General features: G+C 39.6%; 1 protein-coding gene across 18 annotated transcripts in view; it reads left to right on the top strand.

Annotated features, from left to right (window-relative positions):
• The window catches only part of PTPRM (protein tyrosine phosphatase receptor type M), a 546,727-nt gene that overhangs the window by 512,612 nt on the left and 16,759 nt on the right, over positions 1-17,356 (top strand). For all 18 annotated transcript variants that reach the window (XM_070747559.1, XM_070747555.1, XM_070747564.1 and 15 more), the window contains 6 exons: positions 8,066-8,182; positions 10,171-10,325; positions 11,248-11,383; positions 11,789-11,938; positions 12,133-12,306; positions 14,525-14,656. In XM_070747559.1, the coding sequence (XP_070603660.1) occupies positions 8,066-8,182; positions 10,171-10,325; positions 11,248-11,383; positions 11,789-11,938; positions 12,133-12,306; positions 14,525-14,656 (864 nt within the window). The remainder of the gene's footprint in view (positions 1-8,065; positions 8,183-10,170; positions 10,326-11,247; positions 11,384-11,788; positions 11,939-12,132; positions 12,307-14,524; positions 14,657-17,356) is intronic.

The following is a 17,356-nucleotide window of genomic DNA, read 5'->3' as shown; positions in this document are numbered from 1 at the left end:
ATAGATCAAACCTAAGGCCCTCCATCGCAAAGTGACTTCTACTACCCCTTATAATTACATTCTGCATGAAATTACTTGGAGAGTACACATCAGCACAAGTTAGGAGACATTGGGATGCCAATTATATACATTTGTATATCTCAGTTTTGGGTCAGTGTAGAGACAGAAGTGCTATCTATCACCAGTTCTCAGAGGCCATGAGAATGGATTGGGGGGGGTAATTTCCACAAAACAATGAATATGGATTTAAAAACCATTTGAGATCAATGATATTCTATTTTTGACCATCCCATTCTCCCTGTATTAAACTGTTTCATAATTGGTACATACAGTAAGTTCCTGCTTGAGGATCAATGTCAGCTGTACACAACTTGAATCTTGCTCACAGACCTTTAACATTGTAACCATTTTTCTTGGACTATTGCAATTCACCCTATACAGCGATACCTTTGTCTTACAAACTTAATTGGTTCCGGGACAAGGTTCTTAAGGTGAAAAGTTTGTAAGACAAAACAATGTTTCCCATAGGAATCAATGAAAAAGCAATTAATGCGTGCAAGCCCAAAATTCACCCCTTTTGCCAGCCAAAGCGCCCGTTTTTGCGCTGCCGGGATTTTCCTGAGGCTCTCCTCCATGGGAAACCTCACCTCCGGACTTCTGTGTTTTTGCGATGCTACAGGGGAATCCCAGTAGGAAAATCCCACCATCACAAAAACAGGCGCTTCGCTGGCAACGGAAGTCCGGAGGTGGGGTTTCCCAGCGAAGGGAGCATCAGTGAAATTGCAGCATCGCAAAAACACCGAAGTCCCACCTCTGGACCTCTGTGTTTTTGCGATGCTGCAATTTCACTGAGGCTCCACTCGCTGGGAAACCCCACCTCCGGACTTCTGTTGCCAGCAAAGCGCCCGTTTTTGCCCTGCTGGGATTGCCCTGCTGGGATTGCCCTGCAGCATTACAAAAACATGGAAGTCCGTAGGTGGGGTTTCCCATGGAGGGGAGCCTCAGGGGAATCCCAGCAGTGCAAAAACGGGTGCTTCGCTGGCAATGGAAGTCCGGAGGCGGGGCATCCCAGCAGCAGCAGTGGGTTTGTAAGGTGAAAATAGTTTGTAAGAAGAGGCAAAAAAATCTTAAACCCCAAGTTTGTATCTCGAAAAGTTTGTATGACGAGGCGTTTGTAAGACGAGGTATCACTGTATAAAGTTGCCTTTGAAGACCATCCAGAAGCCACAATTGGCCCAGAAAATAGCAGCTACTCAAGAAGTTAAGAAGCTACTTAAGAAGTTAAGGGCATCTCTCCATTCAGGCAATACCATTTCTCCAAGAGCTGTGCTAGTGACAAGTGACTTGCAATACAATTGAGGGTGCTGCTTGTCACTTCAAAGCCTCAAATGACTTAGGACCTGGATATCTACTGCTTCTCCTATTGCCGTGATAGTGAACTTATGGTACATGCCACATGTGGCATGCAGAGCCCACTCTGTGGACACATGCACAGTTATCCCAGTCCAGCTTCAATCATATTTCTCCATCAGTTTCACTCAATCAATTCCAATTTTCCACGAAAGAAAAACATCTCATGAAATTGGAATTGATTGAGAAAACTTTTTCACTTGTACGCTTCTCCTCTCCTCCTGAAGCCCATGATGATGTGGAGCTATAATGTGACAGTGTCATCTCAACTAGGCAAAAAAAGCAGTTTCTTTTCCTGCAGAGCTGCCTGTGTTAGGATGCTCGATCTCTCCACCAGCCAGCAGCATGAACTTTGGCATACTGCTACTAGGCTCGTCAGCCTTCAGATGTCATTCCCACCACTCAGCTCCAGTTCAGGGGTTTCTTTCCTCCCCCTCCCCAGGGAGAGATAAACAAGAGGGGGAGGGAGAGATGGGAAGAGGGAAAGAGAGGGAGGGAGGGAGAGGGAGAAACAGAGGGGGGACGGAAAGAGAGGGAGGGAGAGATAAATTATCTTACAAACATTTTTCTTTTTTATTGCTGCTAAACGTAATGTTTCAAAAGCAGAAAAAGTCACTCCAAAGGAGTCTTTGAGGGCTGAATGCTGAGAGTTCACACCCCATGCTGAACATCACCAAATAGGTCGGAGTTTTGCCACTAAGTCACTGAGACCGCTTGTAAACCCTGTCAAGTGCAGCTCCAAACATTGGGCTCGCGTATCCCTCCCAGCCAGAACCACAGGGGCAGCGGGGAAGGTACACACTCTCCACGCCATCATCTCCCAGCCAGTGTAACAATTATTTGCTTGCTGGTCACCTCCGAGGATGGAGCTGTGTTCAGGTTGCCCGGGCCCCTGCTGTGGGGGGAAAGGGAGAGAGAAGGGGGATCTCCCTGAAAATATCCAGGTTGGAATTGCTTTATTTTTTATGGTTCTCTAATTCATGGCTTTGCCTGCCAGCCTCCATTCACCCTCCACAACCCAAATGGTTGGATTTACACGACACATGAAACTAAAGAGAGAACATGAATAGAGGGTGGGAGGGAGGGAGAGAGATAGAGAGGGGTGAAAGAGAGGAGATGGGCAGAGAGAGGGGGGAGTGAAAGAAATAAAATGGGGGAAAGAGAGAAAGAGAGAGGAGGGGAAAGAGGAAGAAGGAAAGAGAGAAGTGATATTACAAAAGTTTTTCTTTTTATTATTGCTTAATGTAATATTTCAAAAGCAAAAAATTGAAGGGGCATAAAATTGCAATTATCACATTTTTCTTAGAACAATTAGCTGAACTCTGTATTGTTTATCATTATTTTAGGTAGTTAAAACCTCATTATTCAGGTTAAATTGCCACATTGGCACTTTGTGATAAATAAGTGGGTTTTGAGTTGCAATTTGGGCATTCGGTCTCTAAAAGGTTCACCATCACTGTCCTAGTGGCTTCTGCCTGTGCCAAAAAATCTAATAGGAAGGGCACTCCTTAAGTCCTCCCCTTGAAGGATGTTCCTGTTTAGTAGTACAGTACAGTAGTACCTCTAGATACGAGCTGCTCCACATGCGAGTATTTCAAGTTACGAGCTGCGACGCAAGCAAAATTTCTGTTCGACACCCGAGCTCAAATTCGGGATACGAGGTGGCGCAAGAATTCCATTTTTTCCAGTTATCTCCGTGGGAAAAGCCAAATCTAAATGCATTTGTTCGAGATACGAGATGATCGACATACGAGGTCAGCTCTGGCACGAATTAAACTCGTATGTCGAGGTACCACTGTACTCTATTTCTTTGAAACAGTACTCCACCAAGGATGAGAGACCAGCAATCTGGAATCAGCTCTCCCCAGAGATTTGCACTGTCGCCACCCTCCTCGCCTTCCGTAAGAGTTTTAAGACTTATTTATGTCACCAGACTTGGGGCAATTAGATTTTAGGCCTCTTGGCCAGTGAATGTTATGTGTGGCTGAAGTCTGAGTGTGTACCATTGGTTTTTAAAATATTGGAGATTTTAGGTTAGATTTTTTAGCTAATTAATTGGATTTGTTTTATTGTTTTTTATTATATGTTGTAAGCCACCCCGAGTCTTCGGAGAGGGGCGGCATAGAAATCCAATTAATAAATAATAAACAAATAAATCGGTTTGGTACTTAGAAAAGCCACCAAGACCTTGCATTTCAGAAAACCTTCAGGAAGGGTGAGAATGGTAGGTTCCCACCCAACAGAGATTTATACTAAAAATGCTATTTCTCAGCATGATGAACAGGAAGGTATCTATTACTATTTGCTTTAAGTTATTACTTATTATTTACATCTTTCTTGTTTACTATATTGTAACTGTGTACAGCATTGTGTTGCCATCTGGTGGCTACGTCAGAGCTAATACTGTGAATTCTTTAGCATCCAGAGCTAATAGCTTAAACCAGGGCAAAATATTAAAAAGGATTTTAATGAATACATATTAAGGGAGCTACAAAGAAATAAAAATATTCCAAACTGTATCTCTCCTCTTACTGAACTCCCAGAATAACAGTGGCTCATTGCTAGAGCCAGCAGGTAATTGCAAAGCACCATTTTTTTCCCCTGCACCAAGATTCAGACTTTCAGCAGCTTTTTATACCTTTTTTTAAAGAGATAGTGATATAAACAATAACACTTGGAGATGGCTTGATAGCAGTTCCTATCATAGACTTGATCACATCTCAGACAGTGGACCTAGTCTCGGGGGAATGTTAAATAAGGCATCATCTCTAGCAGAACTACACCTGAGGATGGATTGATGACATTTTGTCAGTAACTTGGGAATCATTTGATCCTTTGCTAAGAATATTTTTATCGGAAACACCATCTCTACTGTGCAGCTGCTGCTGCTGCTCCTTCCCGCCTCAGGAGACATCAGATCACAGAACTCCTGCTGTACTTTTTCTCTTAATTGTTACAAGTAGGAATAAACATAAAAGGCTCAAAGGTGAGAGTGATTTACAGTACAATGGTGCAATTTACAAAGCTTGCTAAGTAACTTCTAAGCATGCATGCCGAGGAATTCATCAATACAAATTTTGTTAAATTACGCATGCTGTCTCTGCTGGCTAAGTAACCCTTCCTGCCTTTATATGTGCAAAAGAGAAAAGGGATCCACACCATTTCCTGCTCACCAATCTTGTGTGATGCCATGACAAGCACTTAATGGTGTTTGCAATTAAAATGGCCTGTAAGCCTGAGTAAGTAACTAAATCCTTTTTCTCCCAAGCCTTACTCCCATCAGACGTATTTTAGGGACCTTTTTTGCAAGTCTCTTTACATTTTACTGCTGAGCGATAGCTCTTCCTATAACATAATGACAAGAGGAGAAACAACTAAATCAGCGATAGAGCATCTGCTTTGCATGTAGATGACCCCGTTATTAATCCCTAGAAGAACACAGGAGAGACTTTCTTCTATAAGTCTGGAAAGACACTGCCCGATCACTGTAAATAAGAAATAAATTAGAAGGCACACCAAAGGCAGCTGTCTTCCTATGCCCAGTCTGATCCAAAACTATTGGGGCTATCCAAATAAATCTGTACATCAACAAGATTTGCTGGGAAACAGATGTAGCGCCGACCTTAGAGATAACCCTAACTGCAGTATTTTCCCTTATATATATATATATATATGGGGGGAAAGTATCATTCTGTGGGGAAAATTAAATTACAGCGTCTATTGCTATGAGGATAATATCTCTTAATTCTTAACAATAGGTGGTCTAGCCTTACTGGAAGAGATCCCATAGTGAACTAGGAGTTATAATAGACTCTGTAATAGACAGGATTGGAAAAGATCGTTTAAATTATCCAATTCAGTGTAGGAATCCAAATTGAACTGTCTCAGGCAGGGGGAATTGCTCATCTGGTAACAAATAGGAACCCACATCCTTTTTGGATAAGGATTTCTACTGTTGAACTGGTCTACTAAAAAGTTTGGGGGTTTAACCATCAATTAAACAATAACCTTGGGAGCAGGATTGAAACTGTTGAGCACTATGATTGCTGGTATGAACTGCAGGACTATGGAAAGTAGAAAGACATTCTGGGGGAAAATCTCTTCCATGTTGCTGCCAAAAAGATAACAGTATGTGGTTACCAAGAGTTAAGCCTGATTTGGAGTTGTTATCTTTAGGTCCTTTTTTAATACCTACTCTTTACAAACCCATATATTTACCATTCTGTGACTGTGCATTTCTGTTTCAGTTTTTTTAAAAAACTGTTGTATTTGTCTCCAATTAAATTTTGTTGTGTTGCTTTCAGCCAATTTTTTTTAACTTATTAAGACCTTTTTTAATTTCTTCTAAGGTTTACTTGTTAACTGTTCCATCCAATTTTGTTACTTCCACAAACCTGATAAGCATTCATGTCTCTTCCACTAATTTATCACAATAAACCTTCAATTTAACAGATCTTGATTGTACAGACTTCAGATGCAGTGGACTGAATCTGTCTACTGTATGCTGTATGCTTCTGTGCATGCATAATATCTACTCTGCCATTTTCTTAGGTGTAAAATATGCAAAGACAGCAACATATACGTATATAAAAGCTGTTCTATCATTTTGCATGTATGTACAATATGCAGGAAATTTGAATGAAGTCCCTAATACAATATGATTTTCCACATAGACCACATAAAAGTGTTCCATGCTCCTTGAAATATGAACATTTGCATTAATGATTTATTTATATTCTGGTATCAGATTTCTTTTATTCACTTTCATAATTACCACTCAAGATTAGTTCTACTACAAAGGTAAAGGACATTGCAAAAGTAGAAAGTGCTTTGCAGATCATTTTTCTTAAAACAATCTATTGTTCTTTTGTATAAAGAAGAAATAATTACCTCCTGCCTTTCTTTTGTTTACCTGTCAATGGCCAGACACTGTCTAATGTGGCCATTAGATCATTGGGAGAGGGGAGTTCCATAGTGCACTACAGTGTGTATGTATATATACACACATACACATTCACACATATTGGGAAGTCACAGTTCTGCGAGGAATTTAGTCATTTTTAAGATTGTTTAGCCATTACAATGGAAATTAGTAAGGACTCATCTCAAAACAATTGTGCTAAAGTTAGACTGAAGCCCTCTCTTGGGCTATTTCCTTTTTTTATTTCCTTTTTTTATATGGGCCTTGAATAAACTGGTATTAATCAAACTTTATCTATGTAAGAGATCAGGGCTAATTTCCGGTTTTCTTTGCTGCCGATTTGCTTCTTGACGCGCCGTGTGGGTGTACGCACATGCGCAGTGCTAAAAACCCAGCTTCTGTGCATGCGCAGAAGCAAAAATGGCTTCTGCATGTGCACAAAAGAAAAAAAACAAGATGGCAGTATTTGTGGCACCACCAAAAGAGCCAGTTCAGGGGCATGGCCGGCATGGCTCACTGCTGGTTCTAGCAACCCAGGCCGCCAAGTTATTCCCGGTTCCACAGAACCAGTCCAAACCGGGAGGAACCCACCTCTGGAAGAGATAGACCACAATAAATTCAGCAGGGATGCAGTCCACTTACCTTCCCTACCGGTTTGGAAGTGTGCATGTCACGTCATTTTTTTGATCCACTGTGCATGCGCAGAAGGTTTTACGCAGGCGCAGAGGGTTAAAACTAGGAAGTAACCAGCATCCAGGCAAATGTGCAGAGCATTGCACTGCCGCTGCTACTGGTTCTGCAAATCACATGCTGCCACTACCAACTTGTGCATGTCGGATAGAACCAGGAATATTTCACCACTGAAATTAAGTCACCAATAGGTGTTGCACCAATCTGATGGTAATGGGAAGTGTAACTTCTTTTGAACAAAGCAGGGGAGAAATATATTGTCAATGAGAGATAAAACCACTGTGAAACCTGAAATCAAGAATGTGATTTAAGGTCTTGATTTTCAAGCAGACATACAGCAAAGAAACAGTGAACCTCCATATGTGTTCTTTGTGATTTTGGTTTCCTGACAGCAGAGCTGTGTGAAATTGTTTCAAAGGGAGTTTTAGGAAATGTTACAGAAATTCACAATAAAATGTCCAAAGTAGACAAATATGATCAGCAGTAAGGATTTCAGGACTTTCCATCCGACAATCACATGACTCCTCAGGTGTATTTTGAGAAGAGAAATGATCAAAGACAGAAGTGCACACCAGCAAAACTCAATACAGTACAGCAGTGTTTTTCAACCTTGGCAACTTTAAGATGCGTGGACTTCAACTCCCTGGCTGGGGAATTCTTAAAGCTGCCAAGGTTGAGAAACACTGCACTACAGGCTCAACTTTCTCACCTGCTAATCCAATTGGGACTAATGCTGCCATATTTTTTTCCAGAAGCGATAGTGTTGAAAGAGACAGACTGCATGAACAGAAAGCTCTTTGTGTGTGTGCACACATCTACACATTTTCCCCCATTGTGAAATAAAGCATACTTCTGTCTTTAACTCCCAGAACTTTTGTTGGAAGAAGATGCATCTTTTTCAATATTATGGTCCATTCCTTATGTAGACAGTATGATTGTTTTATGTTTCATTAGCCTGTATAGCACAGATCAATACAAAAAGCTTAAAGGAATGCTTCAAACTGAAAGATAACAAGCCTTATTTTTTTTTTGTATTTCTGAAAGGTCAAGTGCTGTAAATACTGGCCAGATGACACTGAGATATACAAAGACATTAAAGTTACCTTAATAGAGACAGAGCTTCTTGCTGAATATGTGATTCGAACATTTGCAGTAGAAAAGGTGAGCAAAGATACAGTTTTTCAATGTTTCTAGCCACAGTCTTATTAAAATTAAGACACCTTTAAGTTAAATTCTTGTTCCAAAATTGTTTCTGGCTAAAGGCTGATTGTCTTTAACTGGTTACCCTATCTATTTTTTGCATTGAGTTAAAGAATGGGATTATGGGTGCTTTACATAATCAAAAAGACAAAACAATGACAGAGAAAGCAGTGCATATTTTATCTTGGTCCCAGTGTTCTTCAACATCTTCATAAGTAATCTATATGAGGGATAGAAGGGAATTCATCAAATTTGCCACAGCAAACTAGGGGGGGTGGTAGCTAATACTTTACAACAGTGTTTCCCAACCTTGGCAACTTGAAGATATTTGGATTTCAACTCAGGGAATTCTCCAGCCAGCATTTGGGAGTTGAATTTGGGAATTTGGGAATTCTTGGAGTTGAAGCCCAGATATCTTCCAGTTGCCAAGGTTGGGAAACACTGCTTTAGAAGATAGACTCAAGATTCAGAAGGATTTTGACATACTTGAGAGCTGGGCCCAATCCAATAAAACACAATTCAGTGGTAAGAAAAGTAAGGTCCTTTACATAGACAATAAAATCTAAATGCACAGGTACAGAATAGGTGCAGTACCTGGCTCAAAGTAACCGTATGTCTGAGAGGGATTTAGATGTCCTAGTAGAGCACTACCTAAGTATAAGCCAGCAATGTGCTGCAACTGCCAAAAAAGTTAATGCAATCCTGGACTGTATTAACAGATGTTTCAAGGTTACATGAAGTGATTTACCACATTACACTGCACTAGAGAGACCCCACTTTGAATATTGCATCAAGTTCTAATCACCACGATAAAAAATGATGCTGAGGTCCTAGAACAGGTGTGCCAAACTCAAGGTCTGTGGACTGAATCTGGCCCACGGAGTGTTTAGATCTGGCCTGTGTGGCTGCCTTGGAAACAGCGAATGATCAATCTGCAGTGCCCCTGCCAGTGAAAATGGACTCAGGAGGGCCACACGCAGTCCTCATGGGTTCTGTTTTCACTGGCAGAGGATTGCAGGAGCTGTCGCAGCCAGAAACAGAGCTCAGGAGCCCGTTTTGTCTGGCAGAGCGTTCGGGCCATCACAGGCGCCCCCAACACTAGTGATGTTGAACTGGCCATGCCTATCCCGACCCCCCAGGTCAAACATAACCTGATGCGGTTCTCAGTGAAATTGAGTTTGACACCACTGCCCTAGAAAGAATACAGAGAAGAGCAACAAAGATGCTAAGAGGTCTGGATACTAAATCATGCAATGAACAATTGAGGGAGCTATGTATTTCGAGTCTAACAAAGAGGAGGATTAGTGGGAAATATGATAGTCTTCCAGTACTTGAGAGGCTGTCACAGGGTAGAGAGGGACATTTTATTCAAACCACCCCAAGGACAGGACAGAAACAGGTGGAATATCATTAAAGAGAGATCCAACCTAGAACTAAATATTTCTTGACAGTGGAAACAATTAATCAGAGGAATACTTAACTCCAGACATTGTGGGTTCTTCACCACTGGGGGTGTTCCAAGTGATGGAACAGCCATTTGTCTGGAATAAGTTCTCCTACTCAAGCAGCGGTTAGACTAGAAGACCAACAAGGTATTTCTCTATGTTCTAGGTCCTATGACTAGAAATACCAAATACAACAGAATAAAATCATACCAAACAAAAAAAGTAGAAGTCCATACACCACCCTATCAATAGTCTCAGAAAATAGCCAATTTTTCAATATCTTTTGTAATATCATGGAGGGGGGGACTAATGGGAGAATGGTATTCTAAATCATGCCAATCTCTTTTCTGGTAGCAAATAAGATAGAAGATGGGAGTAAATTCCGAAAGTCCGCAAATTTTAAAAGAGGGCTAAATGGAGTTATATTTTTTCTATGTCATTTGAAAATGCTCACTGCTGCTGCTTTTCTTTTTTCTCTTTTTTTCTCTTGCAACCAATTAACAGAGAGGTGCCCATGAGATCAGAGAAATCAGACAGTTCCACTTCACTGGCTGGCCGGATCATGGTGTACCATACCATGCTACAGGTCTTCTCGGATTCGTCCGGCAGGTCAAATCAAAAAGCCCACCTAATGCCGGCCCATTAGTTGTACACTGCAGGTTAGCAGGCCCTATTTTGTATTCTTTAGTTGCGAAAAATGTTGGTCACTTTTTATTCTTTTTAAATTTAGCACAGCTGGAACTATCTGGGTGCAATTAATTTGTATGTCATATTTTTAATTGCTACAGTTTATGAAGTGCCATTCATGAACCGGAAATAATGGTGTATAATATTCATTCTATGAGTGCATCTTCCTCAACTGCAACAGGCTGAGAAATCTGATTAGATTTATACCCAGTGTAAATGTTACAGACTCCTTCCAAAAGTTTCTAGAATATATTTCCCCGTGATGGCATTTCTCAGTCATCGCAGCTACTTACTTGAGCCACCATTCATAAAAGGTGCATGCCCAATATAACAATACAACAACACTGCTAACCAAACAAATGTGTTGTTAAAATATTGTATTAGACAAATGGATTTTTAAAAGCAAGCAGCATTGATTATTAACAGGATCATTCTAGGCCTGGAGAGGAGATTTAGTACTGCTGCAATCCTAAAGAATACTTTATTGTTCTTATTTCAATTGGAAAGAAATGTCCTCATTAATTCCAACTGGGATTTTCCATAAAGCAGATACAAGCTTCAGAAGATAATAATTTGGATATTTAAATGTTTTGCAACATACAGTTGTTGTTTTTCCAAGAAAACGGTGTGTTCTCTTCAACTATGGTGATTAAAACCTTTCTTTAAAACTGACATTTTGAGATTTCTTTTCCTAGATTTTCTGGCCCAAGATCATCAAGCTGGCTTTGTGCCTAAGGCAGGACTAGAACTTACAGTTGCCTGATTTTTAGCTTGGTATCTGGTGCTCTTATAATATTTTTTTGGCATGTCACTCAAGAAATACATAATCTTTCCATTTTGATGAAAGCAATTGCTATTGTTAAACTAATAACAATTGTGCTTTTGTGTTTACAGTGCAGGTGCTGGAAGAACTGGGTGTTTTATTGTCATTGACATTATGTTAGACATGGCCGAAAGAGAAGGAGTTGTAGATATATTCAACTGTGTCAGAGAACTTCGATCTCGAAGAGTTAACATGGTGCAAACAGAGGTATTCTAAGCATTCTTTCATTTTCAATTGTCGTATTGAATAGAATAAAAATGTCCCTTGTTTTGTCACATATTGAAATTTAAATGTCAGGTGGCCTTCAACTTTTTTGTGAGGTTCCTTACCCTAATTGCTGGATATTATGTTCAACAAAGTAGCAACATATAGCCAACCCCAAAATGCTAGACCACATTGGACTCAATATTTTGGGTTATATCAGTTTTTACCTCTGGGTCAAGGACCTCAAAAGTCCAGGCATTTTAAATTCTTATTTTCTTAGACTTATAATAAGAAAATAAAATGAAGAGTTTTTAAAATTTGGTTGGAATAATGCCAGATAGAATGAGTATGTGTTAGATTTGTCTATGGAATATTGTTCCAACAGTCTGATATTTTTCATTTCTCTAGGAACAGTATGTATTCATACATGATGCAATACTGGAAGCCTGTCTTTGTGGAGATACCTCAGTTCTAGCATCACAAGTTAGATCAGTCTATTATGAAATGAATAAACTCGATCCTCAAACCAATTCGAGTCAGATCAAAGAAGAATTTAGGGTAAGTCAGTTGATTGAAGCACATTTCAAAAGCCAAACATTGTAAAATGACCTTTCAAAAAGCTCAATTTTTTATATATTACTCTATGAAGCATAAATTCTCTTCAAATTTAATTCCCTGGAAATCAATGTAACCCTGAAGACATTCATTCTTGAGTAATTTTCTGTCAAATTCATTTTATCTTATTTTGGTAGACTCTAAACATGGTGACCCCAACCCTTCGGGTAGAAGACTGCAGCATAGCACTTTTACCCCGGAATCATGAGAAGAATCGGTGTATGGATGTTCTTCCTCCAGACAGATGTTTGCCTTTCCTTATCACAATAGACGGAGAAAGCAGTAATTACATTAATGCTGCACTGATGGATGTAAGCTCTTGTCTTGATTTTCTTAGCTAAAAAGGTATATGCCTGATATCAAAGAACGTGGGAAATTGCAAGAAGCTTGGCCCCATAAATGGCTCAAATCTTTCAAATATGCTTTCCTGAGTTTACTTTTAAAATCTTAAACATTCCTAGATGTTCAGTATAAGTTATATAACTGCTAAGGTATGAAAATATCTGTTCAGAGAGGATCACAGTCCAGCCAACTTCATAAACATTTTTTTAACAAGCCAGCATTATACAGCAGGTTTCATAAATTACATTGGCCAGTTGGATGACAATACTTAGTTGATCTGGGTTGATCATAAAATAGCTCAACAGAGTCAACCCTCATCAGTGCATGGATAAAAGAACAGGAAAATACCAAAAGATATTGAAGAAGAAGAAGACCGAACTGGAAAGCCAGAAAAAAATTTAAAGAGAGGCAACAGCAAACCACATTTATATTGTTGCTAAGAACCTTGCAGAGATGTTCTTAAAACCTCTTGAAATTGAAAATGGTTTGAAGGATAACCTTTGTTGTAATAGTCCTGGACAGTTTACATACTATCAGTGATTCATAAAACAAAACAAAACAAAACTGAATAAATGACAAAACAGATTTATGCAACATATAGATTTAATCAGAATGCCTCCTATGTAATATATGCATATTAACTGTGAAGAGTAACTCATAATGCAACTAAGGCTACAAATAGTATATACAATCTTGTTGGGGCTTATTTCAAAGTTTATGTATGTGTCTTTGTATGCATACAGCATCATGCACACATATAGAACAAGACTTTAAGGTCTTGTCAGCATAATAATATAGGGAGAAATTTTTAGTTTTCTTTTTTATTTTCATAGTAATGAACAGAAGAAGGAAAAAGCCTGCTGGCGTAGATAATACACAGGCCATTACTTCAGTCAATTGATTCTTTTATAACTGAATGAGCATTTGCTAAGAATACTTTTACCGCTATCCACATTAAATGCAGATATGGAAGTTTTAATACACTTACATCACTTAAGTAAAAGGATACTTAAATATGTTTTACACATTTAAGAGGAGTATCTCTGACATTTTAGAACAGCAGTAATTAAGGCTGTTACACATGTATACACACATGCCAAAATGCAGACTTCAGAAAAGAACAAAGGCATTCTCAAGAATCTTCCATTAAAGCAATCTTTTCCGATACGACTACTAGTTTCACTGTTAGCACTTATATCATTTATAATAAAGATAGGTGAAAAGGTTGTATGCTCAAAAGCTGGGGGAATCACAGTGATTATGCTAGTGATTGACGCTGCCTACAGTATCCAACATATATTGTACTGTGTGTGTGTCTGTCTGTCTGTTTGTCTGTCGAATCGAGGGCCAAAATAGATCTATCCTAGTCTCCCCTAATTTTTAAATTCGGCAAAAACATGTGATACACACACACATATACGCACATATATATAAATGAAGAGGCAAGAGCCATTGCATGCATGCATGCATGCATACATTCATGCATACATACATACATACATACATACATACATACATACATATATGTAGCCACTTTTATTGAATCCTTCAACCTGCTGCCCTAAACCTTAAGATACACAACTGTTAGATACATCTGGAGGGAACCAGGCTAGAGATGTCAGCCTTATTTCATAGCTATTTCCTTTTTACCCAGGAGTTCTCAAATAGTACACATCAAGCCATACAAACTAATATGGCAGACACAACAGTGTAATTAAAACACTGCTCCTTTCTTATATGGATTGACATTTATTAAAAAGGAGCAAGTGTGATCACAGCTGCTATCTTGGTGATTGTTTTAATCCATCGCCCTAGTACGTAGCCTTTATCTATTCCTAAAATAAGCCTTGCTTCCCATTCCTTGTCCCTTGTGCTTGATGGCATTCTGCTAATATACACATGTAACCAAGACGGGAACCTCTGGTGCAACTTTAAGACTATGTCTGTATAACTTCACTATCTCCAAGTTCCGTTGGAAGATTGGGATTTAAAAGCAATTCTATTCTGAATCTGAATAGCTGTTAAGTGCTTTCATGCCAGTTCAGCAGATGTTTTTTCTTCTGTTTCCATAACATATAGAATATCATTTTTTGGAGAAAATATTATTCATATTCATATTTTCCTTTTCTTACTGTAGCTTTAATCCTGATTTTAATCCTCCATTAAAATACCCGTCTTATTTTTCAGAGTTATAAACAGCCTTCAGCTTTTATAGTCACCCAGCATCCTTTACCAAATACTGTCAAAGATTTCTGGAGACTGGTTCTAGACTACCATTGCACATCAATAGTGATGCTGAATGATGTGGATCCAGCACAAGTAAGTCAAATACATGAATTTAGTGAAATTACTTGCTTCGTATCTAATGTCTCCTTCAAGTTGAGTTGACTTTTAAGGGACTTATCTTGATAAAATAGGATAGAAGTGGCTTTCCATTAACTGCTTCCAAGATGTACGTTTCCAGTTTGTCAGTACAGTTTATAGTCCTGGAAATCTCTAAAAGGTCATCAATATGTTTTTCACTGATTGCAGAAAGGCCTTCTGTTATGTAGATCAGGGGTGTCAAACTCTATTTCATTGAGGTCTGCATCAGCGTTGTGTTTGACCTCAGGGGGCTGGGGTAGGTGTGTCCAGCTTGACGTCAATCATGTCAGGGGCACCAATGGTGAGCTGAGCACTTTGTCAACGAAAAATAGTTCCCAAGCTGCATTTTTGCTAGCAGAAGCACCATGGGTCAGCGCTTTGCTGTTTCCAGGGGGGCTCCATGGACTGGATCTAAGCACCCCGTGGGCCAGTTTGACAACCCTGATGTAGACCATATCAAGCTGTGGGAAGTCTTTGGAAAAATGGGAATCCCAGAACATACTATTTTTAATATTTGGAAGTGCAAATACAGTGATACCTTGTCTTACAAACTTAATTGGTTCCGGGACGAGGTTCTTAAGGTGAAAAGTTTGTAAGACGAAACAATGTTTCCCATAGAAATCAATGGAAAAGCGATTAATGCGTGCAAGCCCAAAATTCACCCCTTTTGCCAGCCGAAGCGCCCGTTTTTGCGCTGCTGGGATTCCCCTGAGGCTCCCCTCCATGGGAAACCCCACCTCCGGACTTCTGTGTTTTTGCGATGCTGCAGGGGAATCCCAGCAGGGGAATCCCAGCATCACAAAAACGAGCGCTTTGCTGGCAACGGAAGTCCAGAGGTGGGGTTTCCCAGTGAAGGGAGCATCAGTGAAAACACAGCATCGCAAAAACACCAAAGTCCTTGAAACCCCACCTCCGGATCTCTGCGTTTTTGCAATGCTGCGATTTCACTGAGGGTCCCCTCGCTGGGAAACGCCACCGCCGGACTTCCGTTGCCAGCGAAGCGCCTGTTTTTGCAATCTTGGGATTCCCCTGCTGGGATTCCCCTGCAGCATCACAAAAACACGGAAGTCCGGAGGTGGGGTTTCCTATGGAGGGGAGCCTCAGGGGAATCCCACCAGTGCAAAAATGGGCACTTCGCTGGCAACAGAAGTCCGGAGGCGGGGCATCGCAGTGGGTTTGTAAGGTGAAAATAGTTTGTAAGAAGAGGCAAAAAAATCTTAAACCCCGGGTTTGTATCTCGAAAAGTTTGTATGACGAGGCGTTTGTAAGACGAGGTATCACTGTACTTGCAAGTTCTAACAATATAAGTCAAAGACTACATAAGAGCTTTACACTAAGATTAAAGACAAAAAAGATTCAACTGATCACAACAGTTACAGCAGTCAAACTTAGAACTGACAATGAAGTGATAGATAGCTTTTGCCCTTTAGGTTTGACTATCAACAATAAAGGAACTGGGAGTCGTGAAATGTTTTGTAGACTAGCACTTAGTAGAGTAGCTATAAAATTCTATTCTCGAGTGGGAATATGAATCCTCAGTTTACTAGTCCAAAACAACCATTATTTACTGTGCCTCATAGATGCCAGATCTATTTTTGTGATGCTGAAATCATGCTCTTTATAATTGCTTCTTTCTCTCAGAAAATGAGGATCCCTGACTGTCATCCCCTGTCTTTAATAGGAGCAGTGCCATTAATTGCATATCCTCATGGGGACATTTTTCTGGGGATGCTTGATGTCAATTTAAGAAACTACACTAATTTATGCTGCTGGGAAAGAGACAATTATGTCTCCAAAGTGTTACATAGATGGTGGCTTGTCATCAGTGTTGTTTAATAGCCATGTGCACTTAGAACTAAAATGGCGCTGGCATGACTTCCTGAAATGCCACTCTTCCTTTGAGCCTTCCACATGTTACTTTGTTGTGTTCTTCCTGTCTCTTTCCAGCTGAAGTGTCAGCAAACTCTACATCAAAAGTAGTCAGTCACTTCCTGGAAACTGAAATATGAAACTCTGTTACAAATACGGCTGGAGTTGAAATATACTAAAGTTAAACTGCCACCTTTTTTCTAAAATTTCTGACTTATTGTACTGCTTAATGAAATGCTTTGTTTAAAGAGGAGAACATTAACATCTGAATCTGCTCTACTGTATGCTATATTTATCATAACAAGGGGGAAATATTTTTCTTAACATTTGAAATATTTTTGTCATTATTGTTTTAAAGTTCACAAATTACACCCCTTCTGCAAGTAAATTATAAATTTCAGGCATTCACTTGCATATTTTTGTATCCCAGCCACACTCACTGGTCTCCAGGGAAATTCATGAAAGGCAAAAGATCTTGTGTGCTGTTATTTTCAGAATGAACAAGGAAAGGCTTGTAGGATCAAGCTGATAGGTGCTACTAAAAAGTGCATTTGACTTTTGAATATTCAAAAGCGGCAAAATTGGCCTTCCTTCGTTATTTTTTAAAACTTTGGAGTCCTTCAGTCTGTTGACAACTAAACCTGGTTTCCTAAACTAATATCTGTTCCAAAATGTTATTTAGGATACATAAGGTGAAGTGGGAAAAGAAAACCCACACTTTGTTCATACGGTTTTTTTTACCCAACTGATATTACCGTCTTGTTGTTTGAGTATACTTCTTCTGAA

Source organism: Erythrolamprus reginae, chromosome 3 (assembly GCF_031021105.1).
Source record: "Erythrolamprus reginae isolate rEryReg1 chromosome 3, rEryReg1.hap1, whole genome shotgun sequence".
Lineage (NCBI taxonomy): Eukaryota > Metazoa > Chordata > Lepidosauria > Squamata > Dipsadidae > Erythrolamprus > Erythrolamprus reginae.
This window is presented reverse-complemented; position numbering and strand designations above follow the sequence as displayed.